General features: G+C 39.7%; 1 protein-coding gene across 2 annotated transcripts in view; it reads left to right on the plus strand.

The window, feature by feature from the left end:
• The window catches only part of GLB1L3 (galactosidase beta 1 like 3), a 42372-nt gene extending 41615 nt beyond the window's left edge, over window positions 1–757 (plus strand). Inside the window, exon 20 of one of the 2 annotated variants that reach the window (XM_024255396.2) lies at window positions 46–757. In XM_024255396.2, coding sequence (XP_024111164.2) covers window positions 46–111 — 66 coding nt within the window. In that variant the 3' untranslated portion in view covers window positions 112–757. The remainder of the gene's footprint in view (window positions 1–45) is intronic. The other variant, XM_002822724.4, reaches the window with a different exon arrangement.
• Window positions 758–11449: the final 10692 nt, after the last annotated feature.

Here is an 11449-nt window from a genome sequence, read left to right on the forward strand (position 1 = left end):
AATAGGCTTCACCTTTCCCACTCTCAAACTTTCTTTTCTTCTCAGGTCATCTTGTTTGAGAAGATGATGAGTGGCTCAGACATCAAATCTACAGACAAGCCCATGCTGTAAAACCGTATCTGAACTTTTTGTTTTTTGTTTTTTGAGACAAAGTCTCACTCTGTTGCCCAGGCTGGAGTGCAGTGGCCAGATCTCGGCTCACTGCAAGCTCTGCCTCCTGGATTCATGCTATTCTCCTGCCTCAGCCTCCCTGGCAGCTGGGACTACAGGCGCCCGCCACCACGCCCGGCTATTTTTTTGTATTTTTAGTAGAGACAGGGTTTCACCTGGCTAAGAACACCGTTAGCCAGGATGTTCTTGATCTCCTGACCTTGTGATCCACCCCCCTCGGCCTCCCAAAGTGCTGGGATTACAGGCGTGAGCCACCACGCCCGGCCGTGAACATATTTTTTGGGTTGCTGGAGTTCATCTATAAGTCATTTTTGAGGAATAAGATTTATGTTAAGACTATCAAACACAGTGTTGCCTACAATAGCAAAAATGTGAAAACAACAACAACAACAACAATAAAAAACCAGCAGAGGAATTGTTATGTATTTTGTAGTCTATCTATATGATGCCTATTTTTAGGCTTTAAAAAGTCTTCAAAATCTTTAATGACTGATTTATCTAGTTAAATGCTTAATCCTTAGCAGGCTCTTATTCTTTAATTAAATGTGCCTTTAAGTAGATGTGAATAAAATAAAAACAAGTTTCATTTCTGCCTTCCATACTCAATTGAAGGGAAGGGAAAGGTCTGAAGCCTGGGGAAGAGTAAGGATACTGATTTCCTCATGCCAGAGAGAGTATTGCATGTACTAATGGGCAAACTCTCGGTCTTCCTCCTCTCTCTCTCTCTTTCTCTGTGTGTGTGTGTGTGTGTGTGTGTGTGTGTGTGTGTATGCGCGCATGTGTGTGTGTGTATGTAGGAGTAGGGGAAAGGAGAGGGCAATGAACAATGTCTTTCATTTCCCTTCAACTATGTGTCTACAAGGTGACCCTGCGTGTCACATCTAATCAGAGAAGGAACAGAAATTTGGTCATTTGCTTCAGACACGTGTGACAACAAAGCTTAGCACAGGATTCTCTGTGTCTTCTTACTCCCTGTCTATCTGGCTATAGTCAAGGCTACTACTGATAGTGGGTAGGTATTAGTGAGATTAGCCACATATGCATGAATATTCCAACCACTCTGAAAAGCCAGTGGTGCCATTTGAAAAAAATGGCACCATTGGGAACCAAGCACTTTCTTATATGCAAAACACAGCACTTGGCCTAAATTCAAACCAATGCACTATAAGCAAATCTTATCACCCTGTTAAATATAGTGCCTAGGGCTTTCAAGTAATTTAGTAAGTAATCTTGCATCCAGAGGGAAGAGAACCCTCTGTTTGGATTGGAATGAAGATAAAGATGTCAGGTTATCTTCTCTCCCACTAGTCTGAATGACTATTTCAATGGAGGAAACTTCTGTCAGATGCCTCCACAATTCTACATAAAACTTTATTCTCTGGGGATCTAACCTCAAACCTATGAACTCTATAGAAAATGTAGTGTAAAGGAGGGAAGCAAAACTAATAATCATAATGATCATGAGTACATATTATATTTCAGATGTAACATCTGCAACATCTAAACTTAACAACAACCATGCAACATATCCATTTTACAGATGGGAAACCAAGGTTCAAAGAGGTATTTGAAATCATGTCTCTCTGATTGGCACCTCCTCTTTTGCTACTACCTTAGTTCCACACGTATGCCAGTCTTTTCCAAATATGAATGCAAAAATGCTATTCAGAAGATATAATGCTTTCAGTGCACTTAGAGAAAAAGAGCTCACAACTTAGAATTCTTTACCCAGCAAAACTATTTTTCAAGAAAAACAAAACAAAAAAAAACAAAATATAGAACTTTCTGACAAACAAAAACCAAGAGAGTTATCATCAAAAGATCCCCACTAAATGATGTTCTGTAGCAGCCTTTCTCAATGTCCCATAAGAGAATTAAACACTGCAGAAAGTGTCTTCAGTGACTAGTTTCTCACTGTATCATCTGGATGCATATTCGAGACATTAACTCATTACATACTGTGGATGTCTTGGGGCATTACATCTTCACACTCTCAGGGAACCACAGTTGAGAAGAAATTTCTAAAAGATATGCCACAAGCAGATGGAAAGTCTGGCTTTTAAGAAAGAACGTGGAGTCCAAGAAGGATGCTGACATATGTGAGAGTGAATATGGACAAACGTTAACTCCATACAAATAGTGCCAATGTCTAACTTGAAGTAGCAAGAGCATAAAACTCTAAGACCAGGCAAAAACACTGTGTAAAGCGAGAGGGATGTGATAGCAACAAAGTGATCTAAGATTTCTGTAATTCTCAGATATTAACTTCAGACTTTGTTGAATATTCATAGTTAATAAACTTAGCTTAATGTTTAAAGAATACACATAGAGCTTTTAACTTTCTAAAAAAATTAGGAGGATAAATAGAGTGAGAAAAAACAAACAACAAACAAAATCCTCTAACCAATGAAAGACAAAAGATAATAGAAGATAAAGAAGTAGAAAAATAAGTATAAGTATAAATCATGCTCCTATAAAGACACATGCACATGTATGTTTATTGTGGCACTATTCACAGTAGCAAAGACTTGGAACCAACCCAAATGTCCATCAATGATAGACTGGATTAAGGAAATGTGGCACATATACTCCATGGAATACTATGCACCCATAAAAAATGATAAGTTTATGTCCTTTGTAGGGACGTGGATGAAGCTGGAAACCATCATTCTCAGCAAACTATCGCAAGGACAAAAAACCAAACACCGCATGTTCTCACTCATAGGTGGGAATTGAACAATGAGAACACTTGGACACAGGAAGGGGAACATCACACACCGGGGCCTGTCATGGGGTGGGGGGAGGGGGGAGGAATAGCATTAAGAGATATACCTAATGTAAATGAGGAGTTAATGGGTGCAGCACACCAACATGGCACATGTATACATATGTAACAAACCTGCATGTTGTGCACATGTACCCTAGAACTTAAAGTATAATAAAACAAAGTACAAGTAGAAACACATATTAAGACAGTAGAATAAATACAGATATATCAGCAACCATAGTAAATTTTATAAATGAGCTAAACTCTAATTAAAAGGTAAAAGTTGTCAGACATTATTTAAAGAAAACTATAAATATTTGAGTTTTACAAGAGATACACCTTTAACATAAAGATGCAATGATTGAGAGTCCAAGGATAAAAAATACGCTATGCAAGTTCTAACTGAAGGAACTATAGTAACCGTATTAACATCAGGCAAGTAGACTTCAAGACAGAAGGTGTTACTAGGTATAGAGGGTATAGAGGGTTACTCATAGTAATGGAAATTCAATTCCTGAGAAAGATATAATAATTTTGACTTGTTTTTGTCTAAAAATGTAGCTCCATAATATGTAAAGCAAACATTTCCAGATCTATATGTAGAAATAGAAAAATAAAAGTACCTTGTACTTGAGAAACGTTTGTTCTACTTAAAAACTTGAGACACGATTCACATACCATAAAATGTTTCAAAATGAGTTGTAAACTCTTTTAAAGTCTACAGTTCAGTGGTTTTTAGTAGGATATATTCACGAGATTGTACCACCATCATCACCGTCTGATCTAGAACATTTTCATCACTCCAGATAGCAGCCCTTAACCTGTCAGCAGTTGCTCCTGATTTCCCTTTCCGCCCAGCCCCCGGCAACTATGAGTTTACTTTCTGTCTCTATGGATTTGCCTATTCTGAACATTTTATGAAAGTGGAATCAAATATGTGACCCTTTGTGTTTGGCTTCTTTCATGTAGCTTAACGTTTTCAAGCTTCATGGATGCGGTAGCATGTATACTCTATCCTTTTTCATGGCTGAATAATGTTCCACTGTATGGACACATAGCATTTTGTTTATCCATTCATCAGTGGATGATTATTTGAGTTGTTTCCACTTTTTGGGTATTATGAATAATGCTACCATGAATATTCATGCACAGGTTTTTGCGTGGTTGTATGTTTTCCATTCTCTTGGTTATATACCTGGAAGAGGAATTGCTGGGTGATATGGTAATGCTGTGTTTAACTTTTCGATAAACCATTAAACTGTTTCCAAAGTGGCTGCAGCACTTTACATTCCCACCAACAAGGTATTAGGTTTCTAAGTTCGCCACATCCTCACCAACACTTGTTTTTAAGCTCTCTCTTTGATTACAGCCATCCCAGTGAGTATGAAATGTTATCTCACTGTGGTTTTGATTTGCATTTCCCTAAAAACTTGTCCCCTTAAACGTTGAATCCAAAATGTAACAATGTAGTCATAAAATTGGGCTTTAAGATAACAAAAATTGGCTGGGTGCCATGGCTCACACCTGTAATCCCAGCACTTTGAAAGGCCAAGGTGAGTGCATCACCTGAGGTCAGGCGTTTGTGACCAGCCTGGCCAACATGGTGAAACCCCGTCTCTACTAAACACACACATGCACACACACACAAACACACACACACAAAATTAGCCTGGTGTGGCGGTGGGTGCATGTAGTCCCAGCTACTCAGGAGGCTAAGGCAGGAGAATCGCTTGAACCCAGGAGGCGGAGCTTGCAGTGAGCTGAGATTGCACCACTGTACTCCAGCCTGGGCTACAGAGCGAGACCCCATCTAAAAAAAAAAAAAGTAATCTCTTAAATTGTATGTGCATTTCAGCTTTCATTTCCACAGAAAGGTGGTAGTGTTTTTCATCTGGTGTCATGGAAGGATAACTTCTCTCTGGCCATATCAATGGGTTTACTTCTTCAGCACATTCCAGCAAATAAATCATTAGTTGCTTGTAAGGCCTGTGTTGCTGTTATTCTCTGCAAAGTATAATATTAAGCCCTTTTTTTTTCTTTTTTGCTGAAGCTTTTTAAAAAGCATGTATTAGTTGCTATTCAACCTTTCTGAACGTCTTGCGTAAAGAGACAAGAGAATTTCAAAATCTTTTGTATGTCGTGTACTTTGTTTTTGGTTGAAAAGGCCCTACCTTATACTGTGCTGAAATTTCTTTCTAAATACAGAGCTAAAAGTCATGAATGAAGCAATTATACATCTGTAATTCCTAAGCCACTTATGGCCTTAGCCATGTTTGTTCTTTCTTTGCCAATGACAATTGCATGGCAACTTTATATCCTAATTTTTCATTTCATAACTATTTCTTGGGTTGCTGTGCTATACTCAGAAATCATGGCAAAGAATAAAGGAGAAGAATTGTTAAAGTTTTCATTAACCTACCATACCAAACTTTAAGGCAACTTCTATTTGTTTCTGCATGCCCGAATATCTGATATACAAGACATGGATATTTTAATAATATCACTGATTGATACACAGTAAAATATAATTCAGGAAAACATATTTTAGTAGCATGTTTTGTAGAAGGAGCTTTGTACCTTGAAGTCATAACTTGGGCAGATTTAAACAATTCTTTGGCAGCCAAAAAACTACTGAAAATACCAGCATATGGCAATTATTCTGAGAAGCTTTTTATTTAGTCTCTGCAGACTCAAAGCTATAAGAAATTATCTTTTAAAAGTACTATTATAAATCTGTCTTTTGAAGTTAGATTAGTGAGAACATAATGTGCCTAATTTTTGCCTACCACTATCATTTTTTCTTTGTACCTTGTTTGTTCTTTGTTCTGTCTGAATTGAAAATGATTTATCATAGATGTAGCTGCACATAATTTTGGAGATTTGCCTTCTCATGAAATTTGAGGTGGCAAGAATCCCCAAAGAAGACTTTTTCTTCAAAGATTCATGGCCTGAATGATATTAAGTAATAACAATAAATTTGGTATAAACCACATTTTTATAAAAAACACATGCATGTTGTTTAGTGTTATAAATGGTATTCATCAAGCAATTCTAAAATGATAAAAATTGTGATATAACATAATCTTTATTATGTTAATATATATTTATTACTTATACATTTAAATTTATAATTCATATGATATAAAATGTTTATATATTTTATACTACATATTTTATATTTTAAAAACATATTTTTTATACATTGTTGGCTTAAAGAGGATATCATATTCTTCCCAAAGTTATGAAGTTATAAAGCTAATATACTCTATCCACATTCACATGAACTGTCAATCTATTTCCTTATGTGCGTCAATATTTGAAAGTTCTTAATAATTGTTTTTGGACATTAAATCAACAGTTTTTGTAATAATCAATAATTGCTTTATTTCACTTTAACCTATTGATAAAATTTTAATGTTTCACTTCATGTTACATCTCAAATGCATACTTGCATTTCAAAGTGGATACAGTCATCCTTCAGCATCCGTGGGGGAACGGTTCCACCATCTACTATGGATACCAAAATCCACAAATGCTCAAGTCCCTGATATGAAATGAGGCAGTATTTGCGTATAATCTATGCACATTCACTTGTATCCTTTCAATCATCTTGAGATTATTTATAATACCTAATACAATGTAAATGCTATGTAAATAGTGTTATACTGTATTGTTCAGGGAATAATGACAGGAAAAAAGTTTGTACATGTTCAGTACAGATGTGTTTTCTTTGTAGTTTTCTTTGTTTTAATTTTAAAATGTATGGGTACATAGTAGGTGTATATATTTATGGAGTGCATGAGGTATTTTGATACAGGCGTGCAATGTGTAATAATCACATCAAGGTAAATGGGGCTTCCATCACCTCAAGCATTTATCCTTTCTTTGTGTTACAAACCATCCAATTATACTCCCATGTAAACGGACTCTCTCTCTCTGTCACCCAGGCTGGAGTGCAGTGGCACAATCTTGGCTCACTGCAACCTCCCAGGTTCAAGCAATTCTCCTGGCTCAGCCTCCTGAGTAGCTGGGATTACAGCCATGCTCCACCATGCCCAGCTAATTTTTGTATTTTTAGTAGAGATGGGGTTTCACCATGTTGGTCAGACTGGTCTTGAACTCCTGACCTTGTGATCCACCCTCCTTGGCCTCCCAAAGTACTGAGATTAGAGGCGTGAGCCACCGTGCCTGGCCTCCCACAGTTATTTTTAAATGTACGATAAGTTATTGTTGATTGTAGTTACCCTGTTGTGCTATTAGATACTAGATCTTATTCATTCTATCTAAATATATTTTTGTACCCATTAACTATCCCCACTCCCTCCACTCTAGATGTGAATTTTTTACAAAAAAATATTTTTAATCCATGGTTGGTTGAATCCACAGATGCAGACCCACAGATACAGAGGGGTAACTGTGTTCTGATATTAACAACAAATTCCAATGACACGCCTCACTCTCACATCTGGCAGGGTTACGACGTGGATTTGAAATTAACTTCAGTGATCACTCTGTTGTCAAGAATTCAGTGAGGCCTTAAACTATCTCATATGCTCCAACCTAAAGCTAATCCCTTCACTTGGTCACCTTGTCCCTACACTTTACCTCCTCAAGGGTTTTACAACAGAAATTCTCTACGGTCTGTCCCACCTCACCAGTCTTGTCTGCTGATCAAGATCACCATCAGCATACAAGCATGCTGTAGTAGAAATGAAGATAGAACACGGCTCTTGATTCAGTTCCCTCTTCTGCCCCAGTTACCATCCCATTTATGTATTCCCTTTCTTATTTATTTATTTATTTTTGAGATGGAGTTTTGCTCTTGTTGCCCAGGCTATAGTGCAGTAGTGTGATCTCGGCTCACTGCAACCTCTGCCTCCCTGGTTCAAGTGATTCTCCTGCCTCAGCCTCCCGAGTAGCTGGGATTATAGGCACCCACCACCACGCCCAGCTAATTTTGGTATTTTTAGTAGAGACGGGGTTTCACCATATTGGCCAGGCTGGTCTCGAACTCCTGACCTCAGGTGATCCACCTGCCTTGGCCTCCTAAAGTGCTGGGATTGAAGGCATAAACTATTGCACCCAGCCTATGTGTCCCCTTTCTAGCCTATATTCTCGAAAGTGTCATCTATATTAATGGTCTTAGATTTCTCTTCACCCTTCCTTCCCAAACCCATTCCAGTTGGCTTCCCAAATCCCATGACACCCAACTCCACCCAAGCTGCCTGTGTCCAGTTCACCAACATTTACCACATACTAAATCCAGGGGTCGATCCTCAGTGTTGCTTTAACCTCACCTGCTGGTGGCGTGGTTCCTCATCTTTTCTCAGTGTTAGGTGTGCCAGGGCTTGTCCCCATCCCCTTTCTCAGTCTGCACTTTGTTAATTGGTGCAGGTTCTTGCCTTTAAATACCAACTCTCTGTCAACTCCTAAATTCATATCTCCATCCCAAACCTCTTTCTGGACCATCAGGATTGATATTCAGCAGCCTGCGTGGTGTCTCCACTCCACTCCAATGCAGCAGGTCCAAGCTGAGCTACTGATGTCCCCCACAAACTTGCCCATGACCTTCCCTATCTCAGGTCACAGCGACCAGCACTTCTTGTTTCTCAGGCGCAGCCTGCGGGGGACATTCTTAAACCCCCTTTATTTCTCTCCCCCTACAAACAATCCACGAATTGCAACAACCCTCTCGTGTCTGCTTTCCCAATACTTCCAGAAATTGAACACTTCTCATTACCTCCACCGCTGTCCCCTGAGCCAGCATTGTCTCCCATATGGATTACTACATGGCACCAGTGATCCTTCTAAGTTATCATCACCACCATGTTCAAACCATGCAGTGGCTCCCATTTCATTCAGAGTCAAAGCCCGGCTCTTAAAGGCCCTGCATGATCAGGCCCCTGTATCTCTCTGTCCTCATCTCCTGCCTTCTTGCCATCACCTCCCACTCTGTCTTCCTAGCCTTTCCTTGGACACCAGGGACACCAGGTCATGCTCCTTCCTGAGGGCCTTGGTACAAGCTGTTCTGTCTGCTTGAGCAGTGCTTCCTCCAGGTTCTATCTTGGTTCACTTGCATGGAGAACTCCCACTGTGTTCCGATCTTTGTTCAGCTAATGTCTTTCCAGGGAGACTGCCTCTCTGCAGACCCCTCCCCACCACATTCCCAATCCTCCTTCCCTTATTACTTTTTTTTGAGATGGAGTCTCACTCTGTTGCCCAGGCTGGAGTGCAGTGGAATGATCTTGGCTCACTGCAACCTCCACCTTCAGGGTTCAAGCAATTTCTGGCTAATTTTTGTATTTTTAGTAGAGACGGGGTTTCACCATGTTGGCCAGGCTGGTCTTGAACTCCTGACCTCAAGTGATCTGCCTGCCTAAGCCTCCCAAAGTGCTAGGATTACAGGCGTGAGTCACTGGGCCTGGCCCCCTTATTACTTTTTAAATTTTTGCAATGGAGTTTATTACCTTTGAATATACTCTACAGTTTACTTATTCATTCTGTTAATTTTTGTTGTCTTTCTTCCCTAGCTGAAACAGAAATTTCAAAGAGAAGACATCTTTGTTTTGTCCACTGATACATCCCAAGCATGTGAAACAGTGTTCAGCATGTTGTTTATGGTCATTACAATTTGTCATTTACTTTTTAATAAATACAATGTTGCAGAATTAGATCTTTGGCTATTAGGCCTTCAAAGGCTGAGCCTGAAAAATGATAGTTTAGGCCTGGTTAGGCCAAAGATCAAGTTCTGTGCATCCCTATCGGATGTGCACAGGCCCCTTCCAGTTCCACTCACATATCTTTGGGGCTGAAAAGCTTTGTCTACTTCCTTTAACTTAAATCTGCCTTCTCTTTTCTTTTTCCTAGGCCAAATCTCCATTCCAGGACTTTCTATTTTGTTTTGGCTGGGATTGAAATAGCCCTCATTTATTCCCAGGAATTCTTCTGTGCTCTTAATTTCTTTGTTCAAGACCCCTGGCAACTTGACATCATAACTGGACTTTGCTCCTCCTGAGGGGAGGGTGGATGGGGGTTGCTGGACAGAGGTGTCTGTCCTTAAGGAGGAGGTGGGGAGGAGAGGGTTATATCTTGGTCCAGGGGCCCAAGTGACTGTACTATCATAGAAGCCACATTTTTCATCTTATTCTCATGACTAAAAGAAATTTTGCCAACATTTTCCTAAAATTCAGATATACTGTGTGTAAAGCATTAGCAGAGTGCCCTCAAAAATGAGTTACATGAATGAATAACTGATCTGTAAACCTGTTACCTATTAAAAATAAAAAGTGAAACAGCAAATGAGACTAGTTTGATATGATCGCTTTTCCCACTTCACTGTACTGATTCTGAGTGAGTGTGACTTTTATTCTCCTGTGTGTGCATTTTGTATGTGTTTTGGTTTCCCACTGACTATCTGTGATATAGGAATTTTCAAGGAAGGAACTGTGCCCTCTGGGTCTGTTGGAGCTCTGACTTAGAGCAATGGACATGGCACACCAACAAGATTTAATTTTTTTAAAAAGCATTTCTTATATTTTCTAAACCCTGGACACTGGAAAGAAGGCCTGGGAAGAGGATGGTTCCTGTGTACCAGGGATTCATTACCAAGCCAAGCACCTTGCCAGACCACTTTGTTACACCACTCTTATGCCAGTTCATTGTAACTGTAGCTTTTGTTCCCAGGGATTTGAGTATTTTCATTGTCTGCTTTGGGTTAAGATCACTAAACATTTTGGAAAGGAGACACTGAAGGAGTATCTTGCTAATGTTTTAAAAAACAAAAGTCTCAGGCCAGAAATGGTGGCTCACGCCTGTAATCCCAGCACTTTAGGAGGCCGAGGCTGGTGGATTACTTGAGGTCAGGAGTTTGAGACCAGCCTGGCCAACATGGTGAAACCCCGTCTCTACTAAAAATACAAATATTAGCCAGGCATAGTGGTGGGTGCCTGTAGTCCCAGCTACTTAGGATACTGAGGCAGGAGAATATCTTGAATCCTAGGAGGCAGAGGTTGCAGTGAGCTGAGATTGCACCACTATACTCCAGCCTGGGTAACAGAGTGAGACTCTGTCTCAAAAAAAAAAAAAAAAAGTCTCAGCCTATGAGCAAGACGCATCACGGGTTAGTGTTAACTTTGTAGCATTCTGTGGTATCATTAAGCCCAGATAAAGTAAAATTGTTCCTAGACTGTGAGCAGGGTGTGTCCCTAGTTCTGAGCTTCCCACAAAGTTAAGGGGAAATTTTTTTGAAAACACTCAGTTATGTATATTTTTCTCCACCAAATAAAAACGAAGGCTACAAGCGTGGGCCAAGGAGTTCACGGTCTTTACAACCCATGTTAAGTTTTTGCTAACATTTGAAGAAAAATGGAGATACTGGTATTGCTTAAACCATTTGGGAATTCCCTTATATTTGATAGATTCTGCTACTGCTCAACGTGACCAGAAGTGAGAGGATGAATGTGGGGTGCACGTCTTTCGGATGGTCCCCTGCAGGCAAAGGGGTTAGCCTTT

The sequence above is a fragment of the Pongo abelii genome, chromosome 9 (assembly GCF_028885655.2).
Source record: "Pongo abelii isolate AG06213 chromosome 9, NHGRI_mPonAbe1-v2.0_pri, whole genome shotgun sequence".
NCBI lineage: Eukaryota > Metazoa > Chordata > Mammalia > Primates > Hominidae > Pongo > Pongo abelii.